At 48.3% G+C, this 26,040-nt stretch overlaps 1 protein-coding gene across 3 annotated transcripts in view; it reads right to left on the bottom strand.

Annotated features, from left to right (window-relative positions):
* The window catches only part of ACACA (acetyl-CoA carboxylase alpha), a 1,281,346-nt gene that overhangs the window by 276,859 nt on the left and 978,447 nt on the right, over positions 1 to 26,040 (bottom strand). For all 3 annotated transcript variants that reach the window (XM_069614682.1, XM_069614683.1, XM_069614684.1), the window contains 2 exons: positions 15,742 to 15,885; positions 9,557 to 9,677 (listed from right to left, as the gene is read on the bottom strand). In XM_069614682.1, coding sequence (XP_069470783.1) covers positions 9,557 to 9,677; positions 15,742 to 15,885 — 265 coding nt within the window. The remainder of the gene's footprint in view (positions 1 to 9,556; positions 9,678 to 15,741; positions 15,886 to 26,040) is intronic.

Genomic DNA, 26,040 nt, shown 5'->3' with positions numbered 1-26,040 from the left:
TACAAATCAATTGCTTGTTCTATGTGTGATGATCTGTTGTGCAGCTGGGGGAGTCCCTTTCCTTGTATATATGGTTGAATGATGTCCCTTGAATGAATTTTTTGGCCTTTCCGTTGGCTTGACCTCCATGTAATATTATCATAAGCACACATAGAGCATCCCCCACACTTGCGAAAACCTTTATTAATCGGTTGGTGTAGCCAAGTAGTGGTATGTTGTGGGTTCGACATAAAGGAGGGTGAGAGGATGCCCTTGAGATTAGTGGCCTTAGTGTAGATGAAGTTGGGCGAGTCATCTACCCAGGAGCCAATATCTCTGTCAAGCTGAAGAATATGCCAATGTTTATTGACAATTTTGTACAGACCGGAACTATCTGCATTGTATCTTGTAATAAATTTCAGTTTGTTGCTATGCGTACTTTGAGAGCGTACTTTAGGAGTAAGCAGATCCTCTCTCTTCATGGATTTGACCTCACGTTGTGCTTTGTCTAAGAGGCTGCTGCTGTAGCCTTTAGCCAAAAACCGGTTGTGAATTAACGCACATTCCATGTTAAAATCCTTGTTTAGAGAGCAGTTGTGTCTGGCACGTACGAATTCCCCTTTAGGGATATTTTGTGAAACCGATTTCTGTTATTAACGTTGCCCGTGCTTCCATCCCCACTCCCATAAAGTCCTATAGGACTCTATGGGAATGGGGACTAAAATTTTACCTGCGCCTGACTGGCCGGCCCAGCAGGGTTGGAATCCCCCAGTGTTACCGGCAAGCCAGGCACCGGTAAAATGTACATGTCTGGCGGCAATCTGCCGGTTTTACCGGCACGGTTACTGCTGGACTTGTAATGAGGCCCACTGTGTTTAATACAGTCATGCTCAAACAGGGCAGTGGCAGAAATTCTAAACTGGGGAACCTGAGTAGCCAAACGCACTGTTTACAGTCTCCTGGGATCAGCTCCAAAACTAAAAGCTGAATGCAGTGTAAGGATTTCTAACACCGGCTCACTCATTAATAGACTTCACAAGCTACTCCAATATATTTGAATTTGTTTAATGATCCGTTACCAAATTTGACAAAAGGTTTGCAGTACACCCTTAAAAAACAAATACAGGTTTGCTCGTCCAAAGGGTCTTGTCCAAGTCAATGCTCCCCCTGGGGTCAAATGTTTTTTTTACCAGTGGCATCGCTTTAGCAGAGAGTAAGAATTAACACATCCAGCATCAAACGCTTGTTGCCCATTTGCAACGCCTTGGGTAGACAGTACGAAATAACAAATCGGAATCAACTCTTGGTTAGCCAGTTGCATCGCCTTGGGTAGACAGTACGAAATAACACATCCGGCATGAAACGCCTGTTAACCAGTTGCATCGCCTTGGGAAGGCAGTACGAAATAACACATCCGGCATGAAATGCCTGTTAACCAGTTGCATCGCCTTGGGAAGACAGTACTAAATAACACATCCGGCATGAAACGCCTGTTAACCAGTTGCATCGCCTTGGGAAGGCAGTACGAAATAACACATCCGGCATGAAACGCCTGTTAACCAGTTGCATCGCCTTGGGAAGACAGTACGAAATAACACATCCGGCATGAAACGCCTGTTAACCAGTTGCATCGCCTTGGGAAGGCAGTACGAAATAACACATTCGGCATGAAACGCCTGTTAACCAGTTGCATCGCCTTGGGAAGACAGTACGAAATAACACATCCGGCATGAAACGCATGTTAACCAGTTGCATCGCCTTGGATGGACAGAATGAAATAACACATTTGAACGATATATCCAGTTGGAACACTCCTCTGGTGAAGCAGTAAATTGACCTGGACAGCCTTGGAAACAGATACAGTAGAAGCAATCATCCAGAAATGACGCTGGACTGAAGCTTTAAACGAGTGAGGGGTTCCTTGAGGTGATGGACATTCTCTTTTCCCAGAGTTCTGGGGGGGCTCATCGTTAGCATCTATGGAAAGTCTCAGAAACAATCAACTGGGCCTAGGCACGTCTCCATGCTGGTATTTAAACGAATTACTCAGCTGCTGGTCTGCCTTGATGGCTGAGGTCAATATCCTGTCTGGAGCGTCTGAAGACAGCCTCGGGGCAGTGTTACGATAAGAAAAACTGGTGATCATACACCCCTATCCTTTTTCGGCACAAAGTTGTGTACCCGGACACAGAACTTTCCAGTAGAGGAAACGAATCATCTGGTAGTCAAATGGGGCATTGCCTTTTAGCTTTATTGCCTACTGGCGTGCTGCCCCAGGTCTAGTCTCCTCGCTCTGTGTGATGGCTTTGCCCACACTCATTTCAGTTCTGGGCTGGCAACGGAGATGGATGGCAGGAGAGTGCTCTGGTGCCTCATTCAGATACTATGTGCTGACCTGCGAGGGCGGTGGAGGGGATGTGACGGGATGCCACAAGTCATTATCGGAGGGTACTGTGGAGCAGGCAAGCCAACCTTGCATTGGGTCCTCTCGCGCTTATCCACACTAAAGGTTACAATCAGCAATGCAAAGTAAGGTGCAATACGCACAAAGGCAAGAAGACCACAGAAGTACACCTCCAAATCATCAATCCAAGACCATCTCCCTAAAATCACAGAAGCAATCTAATCCATGGTGCCCTCAAGCAGACTAGGTGCCCCGGGGCTTCACTGCAAGATACGGAACGCAACACCATAGGTGTTACAAGCAAGCGAAGGAAAGACCCCGAGATGTTTGGGGTGAGCAGAGTGCTTCTTCTTCTGAAAACGGAAGCAGTCACTCGATGAGCTGATTGTGGGTCTGGCCTCAATTACTGTCACCTGAGGAGCACAGGTGCATCGTGAAATATGCTACTTTGTATGCTATGGGAAACATGCCAACAGCCTTTTGTGCCATGCTCTTCCACGTGTTAGAAACCTAACGGGTTTGCGTGCAATCCGCTGCATGTGTAGTCCATGCACCGCACTGATTAAAGCAATCGGTCAGACCAAGAATACACAAATATACACGCATGGGTAGATACGGGCCCATGCAGCCAAACCTGAGCACACACATTCATATAATAGAGACACACAAATGGGACAACGCGCACAAAATATGCAGACTCACACCAGGCCTGCAATCCCGCGCTCGTCTTGGAAGCAAGATGATGCAGAGCAACACAGGTTTGAATCCCGGGTCTGCGCTTAGAAACCTCTTCAGTATTAAGCGCTTCATAAAAAAAACAATTATAATTATACAACATATTTCAATTTGTTTAATGATCTGTTACAATTATTACAGGATTCATTCTTAAAGTGCCACAACCGCAAAAAGGATAACGGACAAATGTTTCAGAGGCCGCAAGAAGGAAAGGTACGAAAGCTCGGTCCATTAAAATGATGGGTACTGTCAGGTGGAAGCGGCAAGCAGTAACCTCTGGGAAGACACAGGCCCAGATTACGGCGATGGATCAGATAGCGGCAAACAGACAGACAGACTGGCAGGTGGATAGATGAGATGAGATATCTTCGGCAAAGGCTAGAGGACAACCGGCTGCTTCGGCGTGGCAAGATAGCGATTATGCTCTGGCCATCAAATTTGATGGAATCCCAGGGAAACTTTGGAAACTGCAAACTTTAGTCCCTAGCTTTCCCCGCACACTCCTCCTTCATGGTGATTCTTTAGTTTCTGCAACCACCTCTGGCTCCGAAAGCCTGCCCCGAAAACCAATTAAAAGTGCAGATCCCAGGGAGCTAACCTTTGGAGAGTTGGCGAGGCGGAGGAGTGTTTTATCAGCCCCACACTTGTAATTACAGTGTTCGACATCCCCGCTTCCATTGGCCCCTCTGTAAAGTGCCACCATCCATCCACAAACGATCTCTCTATCGCGGGCGCAGGCCGATCGCTCAGATTGCGGCCCGGCGTCGGGCGTCACTTTGAAGAATATCGTCACAGTATCAGCTCTAATAAATGACGTTAACTTTTCACCTCTGAGGTATCTACTTGAGCTTATCGGCCAGAACCATCCAATGCTCTTAACGCCGCCACTAAATTAAAGCCTGCAGTCCCTTGGTTTGGAAGCTGCGGTGGCTTTCCGCTACCGACATCAGGATGAAAAGCCGGGGACGCAAACAGAAATATGACTTAAAAGGTGAAATTGCCAGAGAGCAAAACTCATCAGATGCCTCAGTCTGGGTGATTGAGGCACATATGTTTGGGTAATCGACGCACATATGTTCAGGTCAGACCACCCATGGCATCATCGTCAACATCACGTCTTAAATTTCCATAGTAAGAAATACAACCACCAAAGGAGGCCTCAATCACACAGGTTACAGAAAGCAAGAAGAGATTAAAACAATTATGGAAGAGAAACGGCCTAGTGGTAATTGTAGGCCTCCCCAGCAGGATCGCAATAATAAAGGGCTTCATGTGCATTGAAATCAGTGAAGAGCGAGATTTAGACCTCCAACACCATGCAAAGCTGCCCAGAGCCCTGGGCAATACACGTCCTTCGAGTACAGACACTGGACTCAAGCGGCCAGTGTCCTCCTAGCATGGCTAAGTGCCCGGAAAAGCCTGTGAGGCCACACTGGCCAGCGAAAACCTCCCAGTGACTCGGAGAGGCGCGCCAAGGTAAACCAAAACTCAGGTCATTAATGGGTGTCAAGGATACTCAGGTGTTTGTTGATTTGGTTGCTGCATTTGCCTAAGCTTGGCTATCTAACATTCAAAGATGTACCTTGAACTCTATGACGTCATGGACAAATCCTCTCGCTCGTATGGAATAAAGACACAGATCATGAAGGCATGGTCGGTCAGAAATGACAAACTGATACGAGCGGCCTAGTTTCCAAACGGAACGTGCTCAGGACAAGCACCCTTTTAAAAAAATCAGTTTTATTAATTACTAGTAACATGCCAACAGCAGGTACTGTTACATCAAGGAATATCACAACAAAGACAGAAGATGATGATTTGCACTGTGAAACCAAACGTAAGAGAATACAAATAGTACAACAAAAGAAAGAAAGAGAGAAAACGAGGCTTGCAAAGTAGCATCCTACAGTAGGAGAGTATGGGTCCGTTCAGTTCCCCCGAAACCCTCGCAGGAGTAAACGCTGTGCAATCAATAGCGTGCGAACCAGCAAACACCTTAGTAAGGGCAAGTACAGCCATGAAGATTCAAAAGACATCTCCACCCAGCATTCACAGTGGCTTATCATCCGATGGGTCCATGTCTCAATGTTTACAGAAGGTTCTTAGGTGACCCCCCCCCTCAAAGATCTACCAGCCCACTGTCTCTGCTCTGCACCATGCCTCAAAGTCTCTATACAACAAACTATACTGGGGTGCCCCCGTTAGTTTCCAGGACATTGCTATGCGCCTCTAGGCGCATGCAAGATCAATACCTTTAATTGAATGCCTGTATCTGTCTGGTCTAGCGTATGCAGCCATTAAACATTCAACCGGGTCCCATTGGTATCGTGTGTTCCCAGCACCAATGCTGGCCAGCTCTATCTGATTTTAAAAACCAAGCACCTACACGCATCTCCAAAACATGTGTATGAAGTCATAAGGTTGGTGGAGAACAAAAGGTGAAACTGTGTGTTTCGCGACACCCCTCTGGCAAAAAATAATCCATTATCCCATTGCACGTCAACAATCTCCCGTGCCAAGTCCTCCTCCCACTGTTCTTACAGTCGTACACTCCGGGTGCTGATCAAACACAACCAACCCTCATACATCCTGGACACTGGGCGCCAGTCCTCATCCACTTCATACATCAAAGCTAGCCGTGCTGCAGGCTCCGGTTCCCCAGGCCGGGTAGCCCATTTACTCTTTTACCCGTTTCAGATAACGCAGAAACGGGCTCCTGGGTAAAGGTAAACCCTCCATTTGCCCCAGGTCTCCCAAGTCCCGGAAGGTCCCATTTTTAGACATATCTCCCCGTGTGGTCAGCCCCAGCTCCTCCCAACTCCTGGTGACCGCCAGCTCACTCACATCCGAGCAGGCATCCACTGTCATAGAGACGTGAGGCGAGAAAGGAGGCTGTAGGTTAAGCACCTTCCATGTTCTATCCCACACGTGTCTGCCTAGTCTAACCAGTAATGTCCGCTGGCCCATTCAGCAGTTCAGGACCCACAAAGCCTCTATAAAGCCATGCCGGACGCAGCAATGCCATTAGCAACCCGGACAGCCAGCCAACCAAATATCCAAGCTCTGCAGCTAAATAATAAAGTTCCAACCGTGGTAGTTGCATTCCCCACTCCTGGTGCCTCATACACAAAGTGTGTAGCGCAATCGTGTGCCGTCCATGACCTCAGAGGAAGCCCCTGAGCATGGTGTGGAGGCATAGAAAGAAGACCGCCCCAATGTAGTAGTGTACATTTGTGAAAGCGTAAAGTAACCGCGGGAGTACAATCATTTTCACTAGGGCTACCCGATCCATATGGGACAGTGGCAACTTGTCCCAAACTTTCATGGATCTTCTCACGCCCTCCACCGCCCTGACCGTATTTTTAACATGCCCATCCACAGGCACATGGGCTATATGGATACCCAAGTACCTAAAAGTGAGAATCTCCCATTTCAGTCCCACGTCTGGTAGGTCCCTGGCATCACATCCCCGCAGCCCAGCTAAAGGAAAGAGGCATGACTTCTGTCTGCTGAAAGAAATCCCAGATAGTTTAACAGAATCGTCCAAGACATCTAAAATAATGGGCAATTTATGGTCCGGCTCGCACAGATATAAAAGAACTTTGTTGGTGTAGAGAGATAAAAGGTGCCTGGATCCCCCCCATCTCAATACCAGCCTCTGAGTATTCTTACTGCAAAAATACACTGCCAGGGGTTCCATTGCCAGTATGTGAAGCATAGGTGACAGCAGGCACCCCTGGCGAGTTCCTCTCTGTATGTTCCATTAGTCCTATACCTGTCTCCCTGTTTTCACCAAGGCCACTGGTAATGTATACAGTAACATGATCCAGCAGATAAAGCGCTTCCCTTTCCCAAAACCCTGCAGTGCCGCACACATCCACTCCCAATAGACTGAGTCAAACGCTTTGACAGCGCTCAGGGACACCACTGAATATGGTGCCTCCCGGGGGTTAGTCTGGTCAATGATGTGCTGTAAGCGGCTGAGATTCAAAGCAGTGCTTCGTCCAGGTACAAAACCCATCTGATCCTCATGTATTAAGGTACCAATCGCCTTGCACAGTCGGCCAGCCAGCCACCTAGACAGTATTTGGATGTCTTGATTCAGCATAGCTAAAGGCCGATAAGATTCACAATGTTCCAGGGACTTTCCAGGCTTCAGGATGGGGACCACCAGCGTCTCTCGCATGCTAGGCGGAAGCAAGACTTTCTCGTAAGCCTCCTCATACACATGTAATAACACAGGGGCGAGGGTACGATTATATGCCTTGTAAAACTCTGCAGGGAGTCCAGCGCCCCCCTCCCCCCTGGCTTCTTGCCAGGTGTCAAGGAGGCAATCACCCCCCCTAAATAGTCTGTTGTCAAAGGTGCCTCCAAGGCGGCCGCCTGTTCAGCAGTGAGTCTTGGCAGCTGGATCTGGGAAAGGGCAGAGTTCAGCTCTTGCGGGTGCACCAGAACGTCATGCTTGTATAGGCGGCTGTAGCATGTACTGCATATATCGTTTATCCCCATCATGGGGTGCCGCATTCATCATACAGTAGTGTGATTGTGCGCCTAGGTAGCTCCACCCTACATAGCCACGCTAGTAACCTCCCGATTTGTCCCCCTTAGCATATGTACGTGCCACATGTGTCGCATAGTCAAATCTACAGGGCCTCTCCCATGCTTCCGAACATTGGGTCCGACGCGCAAAGAGGTCGACCTCAACCTGCGGGTTGTCAAGCTTGGTAGCGTCTACGGTGCAAATCCCGTCTTCCAGAGCACGCAGCGACCCTCTGATACCCCCAGCGCCAGCCATCACACCACCTTGAGAATCTCCCACACCGTCCCCAGCTATCAACGCTGCCCACATTAGTCTCCAGGAAGGCCATAAGGAAATCCTTCTCGTCTCGCAGTAATTCCCTCCAGACATCCACCAATGCTAGCTCCGACACAGCAGCATTAAGGGACACCAAGGCCGGCAAAAGCCCGCCCCTGCAGGAGACGACCTGTCCAGAACTAGGTCCAGAACACAATTAAAAACCCCTCCCCATAGGAACAAAGCAGTCCTCCGAAGGGCCAGTCGGCCCCACAATGGGCGCATATGCGCTGGTATAATATTTTTCGGAAAGTAGGAATTCACAGTACAAATTTCCTGATGTTTCACATAGCCGTGCAGTAACACACATCAGCCTTCTCTGTCCGCCTCCACCTCTAGAAGTCGGAATAAGACCGTTGCTTCCACCCATACCGGGACCCCTCTAGCAAACTTTGAATATGTGGATCCATAGCCAATTCCCCCCAGAACCCCTCCCCCCTCATTTAGCAATAATAACCTTGCCCTGCTCCTCAGGAAGCAGGTGCATTTCTTGCAATGAAGCAGTGGGTATCTTTTTACTGAAAATACTAATGACACATACATATATGCATTGCTCATTCAGCATTTTCCATGCTCGTGGGCCCTCTCAAAGCGCTTTAGGTAAAGAGGGGAGCACTAGAGGCTCATTACGAGAGATTTCACACAAACACCACAAATGGACAATATTGTTTTCCTAAAAACATGAAAAAAAATGCGCTTCTCAACTGTGGAAATATAAAATGTGTTACACTTTTTCTTACAGATGCTTTGAGGACAATGTACGTGGGAATAAATACATACTTTGGAATATCAATAAATGACTCTGACAAAGCAAAGAGAACGGAAGACTGTGGAACCCTAGGAGTGCAGTAAAGCGCGAGTCTAAGGGGCACATTCTCAGAAATGAGTGCAAATGGCAAACAGCCCAGAGGATGCACTGTTTGCATTGCACTCATTGCCAAAAATGCGCAGGTCACCTTGTTCTCAAAGAGGGCCTGCGCAGCCCAAAGGTTCACGGGCCAGCTCACTAGCACATGTATGCCTGGCTACCATGTGGTTGCTGGGAGCGCATTTCACAGAGGCAGGCCAGGCCTTTAAAGGGCGTGTCACTGTGAATTGCGGTAAACAAGAAGCATGCACGTCTATCCTCGTTTGAAAGATAGAAATGCGAGTGGGGCCGCAGCGGTTCAGCCCACTGCTCTCACTTCAAAGACAATGCACGAAAGGTTCAGAAATGAACCTCTCGTGCATTGTCGCCTTCCCCGGCACCTGGTCCTTTTGTAGATTCGGGAAGCATATTCCAATGTGCAGAAGTGCAAATGGAGTGAAAAGGGGGCATCTGGACGTGCGTATCTCCAGGTGCCCTTTGTGGTGTAGGGCTCGCCTTGAACATGCTCCCAAATTCTAAATGCAAAGAGCTTGTTCTCTTTGAGAGGACCCACATCTGTGAGTAGCCCGACATGTGCAATGCTTCCTACATCACGATATGTGTCCAAGTCATTTCATGGTACCTGGTACCTGATGAGCTAATGCAGACGCTGGCAATGCGTGGCTCTTGCAACAACGAGCCGTGAATAGCCCTGCAGGGGCCTCGGGACACTTACTTGGGTGGGGTCTTCCAGCCAGCATCCAACGGGGGTCGTAAGGAGCCTTGGTGGGCACGAATTCAATGGCGCGGTCGATGGAGTCTTTGGGTGTGAGGATGGGGACGGAGCTGGAGGCACACTGCGGAAAAGAAGGACATCAACTATTGGTGAAGCAGCAGCTGCTGGACCTAGCACTCACTGAGCTATGGAGCAACACTGCATATGCTTTAGGGGCGCAGCAGCAACAAGGTAATACTAGCAGGCCCATCGCCTGCTCTCATCCATCATACAGAAGCTTTAGCATCGACTGTGCTATAGGAGCCAGCCAAGTATTACATGCGCTGAGGCATGTATAGGTCCGCATGGTACATGAAAAGGGTACGGTAAGGCTGCAAAATAGGGTAGAACTAAGCAGAGCAAGGCCGGTCAAACATGGGACAATGCAGGGCTTTAAGTGGGCCAGGGCCGGCCAGGGCTCAGCCCTAGCAGTCTCCAAATAATTCCCTTGAGCCAGGGCTCTGCCAGGGCTCTCTGAACTGACCTCCCACACCGAATGTCTTTGAAATATGAGTGGCAATATTTCTCTTTGCCAGTAGATGTCACCTTCAGCAATGTTTAGAATCACATCAGTTAGAGAGATGTGAAATTGGGTGCTTTTCAAGCAGGAAAGGGAAATTATAGAAGAATACATTGTTTGATGTTGCCACACATTACATTAAAGAATTATCATTAGAAGGCCTCTAATTAGTATGTATGAATGGAGGATGTTTTTTCAAAACTGTGGGATTGCATTGTGTACATGTTTTGTTTCATAATTGAATTTATTTATTTTGGTCACAAATCTTAAAACACATTAACCATATTTACATACATCTTTTAAATCAGATTTGTTGCCCTTTCATTGCACATATGTAAACTTGATTGGCTCTGTTAGGTCACTCCTTTAATTACACAGGCCACTCCTCTTTTAAACCTTTATAAGCTGCTTGAGATTTGAGGCTGCACGACACACTTATTAGGCCCCGCAGCCCACGACGCGTTAGAGCCCCCCTCGATTTCTTAGCACACGTAAAGCACTGGGGAAATGCAAGCTCCGAGAGACGAACACAGAACATAACTCATTGCCACATAATCACACAAGAAGTGTTTTCATCTGTGCTTCTGCAGTTATCCCCGTGGTGGGCAGAGCCTAGATAATATTGGCGGTTTCTCTTATCAAGGATTGGGGGCAGTGACCAAACGTCCCCACTTTTGGCTACCATCAACTTCAAAACATGATCATAGCCCCCTGTCATGATGCAGTCTTAAAAGGTCTGCCCTCCGGGGTGAGCGAGGACTCTCCCCGCTGTGTTTTGTTGTTTTTTCAGATATTTGGAGGTGCAGAAGTTTGGTTCTCGAGTTTTAGTTTTGGAGAGTGTTGTTGACTTGATTCACTGCACCTCCCCCTTGTAAGGAAACTTCGTGTGTTCGTGTGGCGCGAGAGCACGCACGCCTTGCTCTGCCCGAGGGAGATGGTACGCTAGAGCCTAGAGTATATGCCTCTGAGCAGCGCTGGCCAATGGGCCGGCCCCGAGAGCCGGCATCAGATGTGTAGCCGGATCTCGGTATCCGGCCAGCCTCAGGCCCAAATAGCCCACCACAAACAAAAGGGCTTTTGAAAGAAAAGGAACAAAATAAAACAAAAACACAGCGCTTTCCGCGCTACGGTAGGGAGTGGAGCCGTACACAGCACATTGACGCCATCAGTGCTCCTCTGGCTCCGCCCCCCCCCCATGTCACAGGCGGCAGGAGACAAGGCAGATCCTTGACGAACCTGGGGATCGGCCCTGTGACCTAATCTGCTCTGTGAGAGCAACAGAGCAGATGAGATCACTGAGGCGAGCCCCCAGGTTCGCTGAGGGTCAAAGAAGACCCTGTGACTGAGCAGCAGGGCTTTAAGTGGGGTAAGAAATTGAGGGGGGCCCTCGTAGGGTGGCGTGGCTTGCATGATGAGTGTGGCCTGAAAAGTACACAAACCATAGTAAGGTAAGCAAACAAATATATGTATGTAAGCATTTATATATTTGTATGCGTACCTTACTATGGTTTGTGTACTTTACAAGCCATCTTTTATAAATATAGAAATATGTTTCTGTGTTTATAAAAGATGGCTTGCATAGTACACAAACCATAGTAAGGTGCGCACACAAATATATAAATGCTTACGTTTATATATTTGTGTGTGTACCTGTCTACAGTTTGTGCAATTTTCTAGCCTTTTCTTTAAACAGAAATATGTAACAGGCACTGAGTCCCCAGGATCGCCAAGGGTTAAAGACGCCTTGTGACCTGCGGTGGGGGAAACAAAAGGACAGTAACTTCCTCTGGTTGACGGACAGAAGGGCCAGTCAGCCACAGTGATACTGTGTCCTGCTGTGATGTGGTGGGACTGGGTGAGGGTGTGGGGGGGAGGGGCCCCTGCCCACTTAAAGCACTGCTAAGCAGAAAGCGCACTGTGCGCACAAAAGCAGAATCCATTTGGAAAGCGCAATGATCACCAAGGCCCCAGCTTCACAGGCTCGGTGATCATTGCCTTTCCCAAATGAATTCTGGTATTTGAAGTTTGGGATGTCAACATACATTATGACACTGACAGTGCATGCTGTGATGGCTTGAAAAGTACACAAACCATAGCAAGGTATGCTCACTATGGTTTGTGCACTTTTCAAGCAATGAAAGAAATTGCAGCATTTTTAACATTTCATTTGATCAGAGTTCAACTGGCAGCTGTGCCTCTTCTGAACTCTGCCTCCTCAGAGCTCCTCCCCTTCCTTCCAAACTCCACCCCCACACCAGCCCTTGGGGGATCACCCTCCAAATGTTTTCCATTTCCACCAATGCCTGTGAGCGTGGACGTATGCAACGATGCGTGTGTCCCAAAGTCTGTATTTGATAATAAATCTGTGAACAATAGTGCACATGTAATCTTAGATGTGTAAAAGAACCAGTGCTTGTGCCTTTGCTGGAGTGATAGTGTTTGCCTCCGTGGAAGTGTCTGTGGGTATGTGTGCTAGTCGGTACTTTAAAGGGGGGGGTGGTATTATCAGGCTGTGAATAGCGGCTCTTCTCTAGTGTGGGGGTTGGAGTATCAGAACCTCTGGTTGTCAGACGAGAGGTACCTACCCAAATACCCAAACGTGGGGCAAGGATTCACCTTGACGCAGGTGAAGTACCCGGCTGTCAATCCAATAGTAAAGGGGCAGAAGGTCTATTTTTAGATTCAAAATGGCTCCCACTGGTGTCCCTGTGCTACTTGCACCCTAAGCAGCCACTTAGAAACTCCCTTATTGTTAGGGTAACCAGATTTAAAAAGTAAGAAACCGGGACAGGGCAACTAACATAAAAGTAGGACTAACTCTTGAAAGTGGCTGTCAAGGCACTACACTTCAGTAGCGGTTGGCCGACAAGGGGATTTAAGAGTTGCTGTTCAATTAAACACACATTATAATTAATTTATCACAAACTAACACTATCTTAAGTGGGAAAATTCAGTATTTCTTCTGTGCGAGCGGTGCCTGCCAGCTATAAAGAGCTACTACCAAAAACTGGGACCACTGCAGTTTCCAATGAAACATAATTTTGACACAGGGGGGCAGAGCTCCCATTTCCGGGACAGTCCCGGCAAAACCGTGACGTCTGGTCGGCCTACTTATTGTAGCAGCCACTATGGAAGCACAGTAATAGCTTTGTTATTTGGACCATTAGTAACTGGAAAGATATATTAATAGGCGCCATTATTCATACCAGTGCCGATTAGGAAAATGCCAGGTAACAAAGTTTCAGAGCCGGATAACAGCGCAAACAGGTGAGGACACTTGGTTATGCGAGTGATCACATACCATGGCGGTGTTAGTATAGAGACATTCTAGAGTGATATTCGCTCGATTTCCTCACAGGATCACTTATCCATGACTGATACACGACCATTTTGATCAGATTAGAACACGTGGATTTCCGCGGTTTATGGACCCATTTGAAGAAATAACTCTGATACATGGGTAAGTGTCCCAATGTTGGAGGTTACCTGTGGTGCCAGCCGACCCTAAGCATCAAATGAATGCATGAGTTATTGCTAACTATGATAACATATCTTATCGCCAGGTACCCCAACCAAGACCAAGTGGTAAAATGCCTCATTCTAATATCAAGGCACTTGAACAAATGAAAGCTCGCGCATAGATGTTCAAATAATCTGGCATGCCACATGGGTGGATGAAAAAGAATACACTGGGAATTCCTGCTAACACACGGGGCACGCGATATAGGGTGACGTTCACAACGGAAATACCTAAACGGCAGAAGTAAGACATTTATAATAATGATGAAGTGTTCGTGGGCATTAAGAACTCTGAATATGTACTATGTTCTTTGATGGAATGAATATCAGTATTTACTGTGTGTTTAATGATGCCATTTCCATGGCTGTATATTTTCTCCTATGTCCCAACCATCTGCCCACATTGGTATGTTATGTTTACTTTGTTAATGTTTGATTTAATGGAAAATAGTGCGGTATTTACTTTCTGCAATCATATGTTATTGTGTTTTGATTTAATGACATAAATGCACATGCTTGAGGGTGACCAAGTGTCGAAACACGTGTTGGTTGATTACATGGAAAATTAAACTAGCAAGCATAACTCAATGAACATTTGTGGTCACTATTTTTCTCTAATAGAGGGAATTTCATTGATGGCAGAGCGCGGGTTACCAGCACAACACTTCAATCTTCTGGTTATCCGGCATGTTTGCTTTCTTATCCAACAACCGGTTAGCCGTGATGTGTGCTTATCAGGTACCATTGGATTACCAGTGGTGCCGGATAAGTGAGCTTTAACTACAACACAGGACCCAGGACCAATCTGAGTATAAGAGATATGAATTTAAGACCCTGAGGCTGCAGAAGTCCTTCTCGCAGCCCCTCCCCCCCCAATCCTCCCGGAGTTCACAGGGTCGGGGCTCCCCTACTCACCTGTGCTGCTCTCTGCAGGCTGTAAGGTGAGCAGGGTTCTACTGGGTTATCTTCTTACTCCCTTCTTGGGCCATTCTCTCCTTGTTATTCTTTCTCTCCCCCATCTTGTCTGCCCTCTCTCATTCTTCCATGATCTCTTTCTTTCTCAAACGCTTCACCTCCCCCACATCTTTCCCATTCATTTTTCTCCTTTCCTCTCTGCCTCCACCTGAATCACTTCTTCCTCAGACCAATACATATTGCAGCGCCATGTGCTTGCTATCCTCCCCTTTGGCCTTCTTTGTCATTCCCTTTGGATCACTCTCCTCCCAACCTTCAGTGCCTTTCTACTGGGTTTTTATTTTCCACGCCTCTCAAGGTTTCTTAGTTGCTCAGCTCCAGGTTTTGCTCCCCGTTAGACTCCTGCCTTCTGGACCTCTCCTGTCTCATGCTCCACCCAGCCCCCAGAGGCACCACCCGCCTCCTGCTCTCCCCATACTCTAGAAGCTTTCACCAGTCTCCCCGGTTCCAAATGAGTTCTTCTTTCTAACTCCCAAATCCTTCCCTACGAACTCTTGTTTTAATTAGGGATTTGGCTGAACCTTCCATCCTCTTCCTGGTGAAAAGGAAGTCTGGTATGTTTCCGTTGGTAGCTGGGATAAGGATTGGCCCTGCTCCTGGGGGTGGCTTCCAGTGCTGATGTGGGATTTTGGGATTGCTTCCCCTTGGGAGGTCCTCTCTCTACCTGCCACTGGCTGGGTCTGCTCTTGGGATGGACTTCGTTGGCCTAACTGGTCTTAGCTGTAGGATGTGGAGCCCTTGAGTGACTAATGGATTGCTTGTGTTCTGGCTTCTGGTTCAGATCCTGTTCTTTCCCCCGTGGTTTTAGATCAGATTTCTGTAATGGGGCAAAGAGAGCCGAGCATGCAGGCATGGCAGCCCCCTTTGGGTCCCTTAAAGGACCAGGAACATCTAAAATGACTATGTGACAATCCCCTGCCTCCCATGCGTGGCAAGGGGCTGCCCGTGGGCACAGCATCACCTGGCTGCCTTGACCACCACAGCATCCACCAGCAAGGTAAGGCGGGTGACTTCAATAGAGCATGCACTCTCTCTAGCTGTTGCGGGAAGGTACATACTCTTTGCAGCAGCACTCTCCATGTGCATGCACACCTACTAGCGCAGAATGGCACACACCCTTTGTACTACTCACCTTGGGCATGTACGTCAGCCACTGCAGGATAGTGTAGACCCCTTCATAGTCGTCGTACACCGTGCTATGGGTCACACCATTGTAATGCATGATCTGGATTCCTCCCAGCTGGTTGTTGGAAGTGTATACATCACGACCCAGAACCTAGAGGGGAAAGAAAGGACAGCTATGAAGTCAAAAGTAGGGAAATATGGACTACAGTTTGGCTTCCTGTCTCAGTGCTGAATATGGGTGAAATAACATATACATATTTAATATTTTGTATCAGGGTCAGACGAAGACTGCAGGGATCAGATGGGATAGAGTGTGTGGAGGAAAAGGCAGACATGACAGGCTGTGCAGATCGGAAGAAAGGATGTGGAGATCTGAAGGGAGGCTGTGCAGATCAGAAGAAGGATGTGGAGATCGGAAGGGAGGTTAGGCAGATCAGAAGAAAGGATGCAGAGATCTGAAGGGAGGCTGTGCAGATCAGAAGAAAGGATGTGGAGATCTGAAGGGAGGCTGCGCAGATCAGAAGAAAGGATGCAGGGATCTGAAGGGAGGCTGTGCAGATCAGAAGAAAGGATGCAGAGATCTGAAGGGAGGCTTTTCAGATTAGAAGAAGGATGTGGAGATCGGAAGGGAGGTTGTGCGGATTAGAAGAAAGGATGCAGGGATCTGAAGGGAGGCTGTGCAGATCAGAAGAAAGGATGCAGAGATCTGAAGGGAGGCTTTGCAGATTAGAAGAAAGAATACGGAGATCTGAAGGGAGGCTGTGCAGATCAGAAGAAAGGATGCAGAGATCTGAATGGAGGCTTTGCAGATCAGAAGAAAGGATGCAGAGATCTGAAGGGAGACTTTGCAGATCAGAAGAAAGGATGCAGAGATCTGAAGAGAGGCTGTGAAGATCAGAAGAAAGGACGTGGAGATCTGAAGAGAGGCTGTGCAGATCAGAAGAAAGGATGTGGAGGTCTGAGGGAGGCCATGGGATCAGAGGTTAGACTTCGGGATCGGAATGGTGGCTCAGGGCATCAGAAGGAAGGCTGCTGATGTCAGAAGGAAGAACACATGGGTCCGAAGAGAGGCTGCAGGGCTCAGAGGGAATACCTGGTGGATCTGTAAAGAGCCTGTGCAGATCAGAACACTGGCGGTGGGGATCAGAAGTGAGGGTGTGTGAATCAGTATAAAGAAGACTGTGGATCAAAAGAGGTGTTCTGCGGATCAACAGGGAGGATGTGGGGGGTAAGAAGTGAGGGTGTGGGATCAGTAGGAAGGCTATCGGAGGACATAAGGGAGGCAGTGAAAAGACAAAAGGGAGGTTACAGGAACAGAAAATGGGTGCGTGCAGAGGACAAAAGGAGGGTGAATGCAGTTGCGCCATTGCAAGCCAGTAGGGGGAAGGACACACCCTGAGATTAGCCACACCCACCGGCTTAATAGGTGAGCACAACAAATGTGGGCACCAATTACCTGCAACATAAAGTGCTGTTGGCAGCACTCAATCCTGTGGATCTACCATGGGAGCACGGTTGTGTGTCTCCCCACCTTTGGATTCTTTAGGATTCTATGGTTAATTTTTGGAATTACCGCCAGCGGCAATTGTGCTGTTTTAAGCGCTGAAGTGGATGGCTACTGCCAAATCTTTTACCATATGGTGGTAACGGCATTACTGCCACTTTTCCAACATTTTTACCACACCACCGTAGTCGTAATGAGGCCCACGGTCCATTGCAATAACCTCACACGCCAGTTTAATTTGCCACTTGTTCTAGAAGGCCTGCATTCAGTTGATTTGTATAATGTTTGACAATTCACAGGCAACACATAAAACATTTCTCTCCTCTCCTGAGCTGTACAGGTCCCTTGGGTTGGCACATGGTGGGAGAGCAATGCACTACTTTTGTATAAGCCCTGGTGCTGGACAACCACTATTGCGGGGATTGGCATAGTAGAAAAGCGTATTCATGTAACAGAATCCAACACATTGGCAGAAGCTATGAACATGAATGTTCTATGAGATCTGATCGAAAAGGTTTTCATCTCATTGTTTATTTTACTGAGCGATTTTGCTGAAAATATGTGTGGGGGGGACACCCCCTCCCTTAAGGTCCCTGAATTAGTTATTTGCCTAAACCCACCCCACAAATATCAGTGGCAAAGTCCGTTGTAAAAAATGTAATGCATTCTTTCTTCGATTAAATCTTCTGTGGCCAAAAATCTTCTGCGGCCAAAAATCCCTATCCGGAACATGACTACATTTGTAAACGAAGAATACCCAACTATAGTAAAGCTACACAGTGGTTATGGTGGGCTTCAACCAGTTACAGTCTGCCCTGGCGCTTTCTGGCCAAGCAAGCAAACCGACTCTGCATCAACCAATCCACACCCAAGGTCCTGCTACTCTTCCCTCACCTCACTTGGCACCCCTTCCCTCCACAAAAGCAAAAGGAATACAATTCAGACGTCACATTGGAACCCAAACTACCTTCGTCGCCCGCCATCTTTCCGCTACTACAGAGGTGCACTGGTATTTGCAGTAAGAGCACCTGAGAGGAGCGTCAGAACCAAGCGGATGGCTCACCATGTAGCAACAGCCGGCGTATTGCACTCCATTCTGAGCAGAGGACTACGCTCCCTCCTGCTTTACCTTTCATACTAACCACTCCAGTGTGGTTCTGGTTGTTCCCTTTCATGGCAACAATGGAAGTAGAATGGGGGCTCTTCTTATTTTAAATGCGCTAAGGGGGTTCTTTAGTGAAGACTCTCCCTTTCTGTTTTCATGGTGGCCATCTTTCTTTTTTTCCCAGAATGAGGGTAAGTTGTTCAGTTCCGAGCCCTTAACGTTCCATGCACTACCGACTTTCCTTCCTCCTAATAAAATGCCCATTGACATACAGCCGGGGTGCTAACATCCCGACCGTGGGGCCCCTGCCGGCTATACAGGCCCCAGAGACCGTGAGAACGACCTGAGCAAACTTGACATCTGTAACTGCAATGGCCGGTAAAGCCTGCTTCACAGAGGCAACAAGGCTTTAATGATTTCCAAAGTTTGCAACAGCATCTGCGTGAGACTCCTCCATCCAAAAAAATAACCCAGTTGCAAGGACCCCAAAATGACACAACCTGCTTCATCTTCTGCATTGGACGTTCCGGGCGGCCTCTCTGGAATCGTGTATTCTCTACTCCTGTTATGGATCAAACAATACTCAGATTTCCAAGCACTATGTGTAACTCACAACACTTTACCTACCCAGTCTCTGGGTTTATCCTGGAGACCCCGGGTTTTTATGCTGTTCTCCGAGTCTCTGGGGAAGAGCTCAGGATTTTCCGGCCCTTGCAGTAACTCTGCCCACACCTCGATGTGATTGCCTACAAACAGACCGATAGTAGCCAATCACACCGAGGCAAGGGCACATGAACGTAAATCTTGCTCAGATTAGTGTCATTTGACGTTGATTTTTTTATTGCGGGTGGCATGAATGGGCGAAGTCTCTGGGAAAAGGGAGCAGGGCGTCCAATGATGTCATCCTCTGGGATCTACCTCATCGGAGTGTAACGACCCTACCAGAAAAACAGACACCTCATGAACTAATGCCAGCCACCCACCAAAACCAGCTGGGCTTCCAAAGGATGAAGTGCAAGCACTTCAGAGGATGATTCTTGTACGCCTAAAGCTCAGACATCTGTAACGCTCCCCTTCATATATGCTAGTCCTACTTGGCCAGATGCAGCTCTACCGGCAGTGTAAACCAATCCGATTTGGACAACAACAAAAAAACCACACACCAAAAAATATCCCTGGACTCCAAGGTCCTTATTCACCAGCATCTGTTCCCACACTCTCCTCCTCTACCCATATGGAAAGAGACCTAAAGTGCCCTTCTGACAGAACAACCTGATTCTAATCTTTCAAATACTACATACAAATACAAGTCCTAGCTCTCAATCAGCTTTGGTTCAGAAAGTGGCTGTAGCTGAAACCCAAAAGCCATCTCATGTGGCCGGTTGGTTTCCCTTATATGAACGGGCCCAGTCTAGTGAACCCCGCTTCTGACTCAGCAGCAAGAAACTAGGTGGAGCCCCTCTCCTTTTAGGCAAGGGGCAGTCAGACATGTCGGAAGGTCCGGTTGAGTCTAGAGTCAAGTATAGTGATCACTAGTGGATGTTGCTAGCTGTTGGCAAGATACACCATGCCTGTAGCGAGTACCCTAACTCCAGTTTAACGCACTTTAAGCAGTTGACTGACCGCTTTGTCATGGGCACTCACCCGGCAAAGACACTTGGAATACAATATGTGCTTTACTATTCCCGATTAGGGTGGCCCCGCTGACAAGATCCCCCCCCCCCCATTTTAGCTACATTCTCGCAGTGGCATATGGGCAAATACGGCCCTGCCAGACGTGCAGGCCCAACAAGCTAGAGCGGGCTCGTTTTGGGTCAAAATGGGCCAGTTTGATGAGTTGCGTGCATATGCAGCTAGTACTCTTGAACAGCAGTACTGAACCAATAGTCTTCAAAATGCACAATGTACAACACATTTTAGCCACAAACTCCCCACCTCAGGTAAATGTGTCTCACAAAAGGACTCACTGGCCATTTGCGCATGTGGGACACTTTTTAATTGGTGCCTGAACCAAATGTTATGCCCCAATCTGACCTCGGATACCAACTCCAGCAAAGTGCACGAACCCTAATGCAGGCTCCACCAGAAGGTTGTCCCCCAAAAGGCGTGAGGCTTTCATATACGACATTATGAAATGGAGTCTTTTCTTCTTCGGGCAACCATGATATATCCGTGTTTACCGGAACGATAAACGCGTGCCACCTGACTTTCTGCCTCCCCGCGGCGCGTGGCCCAGAGGCGGCGGCTCGGTGGCCCTCTCCCGGGGTGGCGGGGACGGGGCTGCGCTCGGCTCCCCGCCTTTAATCACAGCGGCCCTTTTCTCATTCTGCGGTTGTCTCTTTCCATTCGCCCTCTCGCTGACTGATACACTGATCTCTCGGTCACTCGGCTTTCTGCTCCGCCGAGCCCATATTACTAATAACACCTCCGCCACGGCCAGTTTAGCTCATGAGGGCAGGAGCACATCATTACAAAATAAACTCATAACTTTGACACGCCAGCGAAAACACGCCGTCTGTTATGTTTACGGCCTTGCTCCCTCCAACAGGCAGAGGGCATCGCACACCTGCATGGGGGATATTTTCAGAAAGGCAAGAAAACTGGCAGTCACACAGAGCGGTGAAGCAGAAGACATCAGGGTGGGGGGGACGGGGCTCTCCCGGACAAACTACCGGACTACAGGAAGGCACGTGGAGGCCACAGAGGGACAGGGTCGGGCGGCAGCACAAGGACGTCATTTCACCAAAATGCCAGGGGTAGCGGAAATGACATCACGTGACCCTTGACCTCTGATGACATCACCGAAAGTGATGTCATTGGACCCAACCGCGAAGTGGCATCACAAGGAGGATGGAACATGACATTTCACCCCTTGACAAAACAGGAAGTGGCATCACACATTGTTCCTAAGTACACAAAGAAAAATATGATTACCATATCACTATAATGTGATATACATTTCATACAAGAATGTATCACCGTATGTATCATGTATCACCATATGTATCGTTGATATCAGTCTGGTGTGTATAGGCCCATATTACTAAATTACTGTGAATTCAAGCAGACATACAAGGCCAAACGATTGTGTTATTATAAAGCACTTACACTTAAGCGGCTCATATAGAACAAATATGCATACAATATCACCCAACTTGTGTTGGTACTCATTTATCGATGTCAGAAGGATGAAAGGCTGAGTTGAGGCGTTTAAGAACAAACTAAATCAGTGACTCACCCCTGAAGTGTGCCTGATATAAACCTTTAATGAGTTTAGCAATTATTCTATAGAATTCCAGAAAGACAAATTATTTGTCATTCCTGTTCCCTCTTATTTACGGTCACTGCTCAAAGTGTTACACTTGTACAACCCTCTGTTTTTTAAGAGGCCTGAACAAGACAGCCAGCCACGCCAGAAACAAAGAGCCACATGGCGCTGGTCACAGACAGACCAGGAGCTTACAGTTAAAAAAGAAAAAAACATTTTCTCAAAATGCAGAAAGAGATAGAAAAACACTAGTGGACGAGGTCAAGTGAAGACAATATCTTTCAGTAGGGTGAGACCCCATATTACAGAAACGTTGCACAGTCCACTGGGGCGGATATCGCAAACGCTTCTATGGGGGTCATTCCGAGTATGGAGGTAGCTATGCCGCTTTTAGAGGCATGGCTACCGGGTACCGGGTCCGGGTTCCCTGAATGGGGAAATACCGGGCCATTCCGATCTTGGAGGGCCCGGTATTTCCCCATTCAGGGAACCCAGACCCTGTGCATTCCCATTCCCATTGGAGCCCCATAGGGCTCAATGGGAATGGGGAGCATGCTAACAACGGGCCCGTGAGCATGCTAACAACGGGCCAGTTAATGATGGGCCCGTTGTTAGCATGCTGGACCGCTCGTGGGACCCGATAAGGTCCTTAGCGGGTCCCGCGAGCAGACCTCGTAATGAGGCGGTAGGGGGTTAACGGCGTCGGCAGCTCCACCGGCGCCGTTAACCCCCTACCGCCAGGGTCGGAATGACCCCCTATGTCTGATGGTGCACATTTTGCACCTGTGCAGAGTTTCTGTTGCCTGCAGGACAGCTTTCGAGAACGTGCGCCCTCAGTGTGGGATGTACCAATCCCAGGGTCTGGTTGAGTGCACGTCCTCTGAGGAGCCGAGACTTTAGCTGTGGGAGATCTGGCTGCCAAGCAAGCCTGCAGGCAGAGAAGCCCAGCACTGCTCGGAAGACACGTGACGGGAGCCATCTTTCCACCTGCTGAAGCCCTGTCCTGCAGTGTGGCTGCAGCTGAGGGCCCAGGAACGCAGACTTTTCTGCGGCCCCTGCACGACTCCGTAAAGGCGACAAGCTCTAGTGAATGTGACCCACGCTTATTAAAAGGCAAAGCCTGTGCCCTACTGCCAAATTACAAATGACACTTAAAAGCCATACTAGTAGGTGTGGACCATGGCATTCCCCAGGCAAAACCCCATCTATGCCCCCCGTGATTGTGTCAGTGAAAAAGAAAAAACCAACTGAGCCTCTCAGTAATAAAGAACTGAAGAAATCCTGGTCCCCAGACAGGGACAAAAGTCAGAAAAGAAGAGAAAACCCAGGAAGAGGTCCCACCCCTAAAGCGAGTCACATCCCCCCTTCAGAGGACTCCTCACTGAAAAGAAGACAACAGCAGGTGCAGCTCCCCACAAGTCCTTCCACTCTGGGGTAGGGGGAGGAAAAAGCCTTGGCGCTGGTGGCAAACCCAAGACCCACCATGCCATCCAAAGCAGACAGGTGCCTTGAAGGCCAGGAACCGCAAGCCTGTTGGCTCAGCCTCATCCCCGATAAAGACTGGTATTCTGCGGGGCACTGTCCTGCACAGTCAGCGGCTGTGCCCGCATCTCTGGCCCTTCTATGTTAATCTGCATGCATGCCCCTGCCAACCCTTACCTTTCCCTGCCTCTTCTAGGTGTGTTGGTTGCTTGGTTACTGACATCAACAATGTATAGAATATGGAACTGTGAGGCGCTTCCAGGGTAGAACTGGGAGCAGGTGAGGGTCACAGGGTCTGACTATACAGGCCGCCACATCTCCTTACTGCGTACAGTTTTATAATGTACACACCTCTGCCATGTTTGGGCACCGCCGCCTGCTCCTCGTTTCACACCTTTGCATCCTCTAACTGTACGGCATTATAAACACTCCGGTTAACCTCTGTAAGCTTGAGAAGCTGGACAACCCTTTTTGTACATGGCGAGGCCGTCCGATGCCCACCCTATGTCCTGGCACTATTTGTACCTTCTTCTCTTTATTCTTGTCATCATCCCTGCCTTACCATTCTCAGCTTCCATTCACATTCCTTTCCTTACCATCTCATCATAAAGCTTTCCTGGCCGTTGATCAGAGTTGGGCTTGCAACATTTCAGCAACTCAAAAGATGATGCCAGCCTGGTGACATGGGGCGCCAACCTATACTGCTATACCCTTTCCATGACTGCTCGCACCCAATCACCACCACTGCTACACACTCTTCTGACTCCGTCCATAATAGTCCGGTCGACTCTCTCAATTCTTCCATGTGCTTTAGGGCTATGAAAAGATGCGTCAACATGAAAAATGCCATTTTCTTCCAGGAATGCCTCCATCGCCCACACCACCATCCGGCTGCCATTACCAGTCAGACAACTGTCTCCCCAAAATACTGAATGTAAAAACGTAATTATGGATCTTGAACTTATAACACTAAGCAAACACACCTACACACTTTGGGGTAGATATCCATAAATATTAATTAATATCACATATGAGCTACGCCCGCCCCTCCAACAAAGTTGAGGGGCCCGAGATGACCAATGCCATCTCCTCCCAGATCAACTCAGGAATGTTCTGCATCACCAGGCGAGGAACATGCAACGTCAATATGCAACGTCGATACCTTATCACTGCCTTAACACACTCCACAGTTCTTGACCACTGCCTGTATCATGTCAACCACCAATAATAATTTTGAATAACTGCCTTTGTTCTGGCCATTGCCATATGCACCGCACCAGCCAGCGACACTTCCTGTTTCTCATACCAACCAGAAGAGTCAGTCGCTCTCCTCTCACCCAGGGGAGTTGCTAGGTCTGGAAAAGACCCGGGGCTACGCTGATGTCGGAACTGTTGGCACTGGGGGGCTAGCTAATCTTTTGGCTGTAGCTCCTGAGATTCTATCCGGGGCTACAGCCAAAAGATCAGGGGCTATAGTCCCCTTAGCCCCCCCTAGCAACGCCCCTGCTCTCACCAGTTTCTCACCAACTACCACCAGTGCATGTTTAACTTACCTGAAGCCTCTTGCTTCCACATCATCTCCAGCAGTCTCAAGCCACTTGTGACCCGCACATTTTGTTAACGCTTGGTAGTACTCGTCTTCTTGTACATTTTTCTGCCACACCCCTCCAGTACATATAGTCATTCTAAACACATCTTTTCTATCCAAATCCTGCTCTGGTTCCTCTACTGGATTGTCGGCTGTGTACCTCCCCACTGTACCAGCCACTACATTGAGCTGTCGGCCAATATGCTCCACAGTCAAATCAAGACCGTCCAGATTAGTTACTCATCTCATAATTCATCGACCACCAAGTGACCCCACAAGTGGACCTCTTCACGGTCAGTGTGGCAATCGGCGTTAACAGGAGTGCTCAGGAGATTCCCATTGAGAGGGAACCTGGGGGGAAGCACTGATTGTGGACTGGAACTATGATCTGTATGCCAGCCCGCAGATTCAAGTAATCCCTTTGGTCCACAGGAGGTCCAGACCGACCATGATTCTGGTTGCCTTGGATGCGGCTTGGAGGACGTGGTACCCTGGCTTCTGGACTTAGCCACCTGCCCTCCTTGCCATCCTCCTGCAAATGCATACCTTCTCTCCCATTCGGGAGGAAGGGTGCTTCAGTCAAACCTCTTTATTCCTGGCTACTGAGAAGCCAAGGAACAAGGAGTGGGCTCCACAGGGTGATGTCCTGGATGACATTAATTCCACCAGGATACCCACCATGAAGTGTCTATTCCTGCAGGTTGTGGAAGTTCACGGGTTGCTGTCAGGAACGGTGTCTGATCCCCTTCTCTGCCCTACATCCACGGTTTTAGACTTTCTCCGTTCCTTGGCTCGGAAGAGGCTTCACACTGGTGTAGAGAAAGGTTATTTAGCAGCTATCTCAGTTTTTAAAAGGTCCTACAGCAGGACTTTTTCGTCATCCCTCTGATTATGCAGTTTTAAAAAGGCTTAGCTAACGTTCTGCTACACCAATTAATTGTTCCCAAGTGGGATTTGAATTTAATGTTGAACTGTCTTGTGGTAGCTTATGGTGGCTACCTTCAAGCCTTTACACTTAAGTTCCGTACGATGTCCTTTCATCGCCAGTAATTTCAACGCCTGGCATTTAAACGTGGAAAGAATTCTGAACCGAAATTGGTAAACAATGTTTTTAGGGTGGGTGGGAAAGGGCAGATAAGAGGTTGTGGTTAGGGGGGAGCGGTAGAGAATAGGTAAAAATAGGTGGGGGGACAGTTTGGGTGGAACCCCCCTAAAAAATAATTTGATGACCATTTTCTAACTCTTTCCACGTTTAAATGGAAGGCGATGAAAGAACATAGAACCCATGTTCCTTGGGAATGCTGTCCCTAATTTTCTTGGTATCCCCCAATCGCCAGGAGAGCCAGTGAGCTTCTAGCC

This window comes from Ambystoma mexicanum, chromosome 9 (assembly GCF_040938575.1).
Source record: "Ambystoma mexicanum isolate Mex_15411 chromosome 9, UKY_AmexF1_1, whole genome shotgun sequence".
NCBI lineage: Eukaryota > Metazoa > Chordata > Amphibia > Caudata > Ambystomatidae > Ambystoma > Ambystoma mexicanum.
The sequence above is the reverse complement of the archived record's forward strand: the minus strand, read 5'-3'. Positions and strand labels throughout refer to the sequence as shown.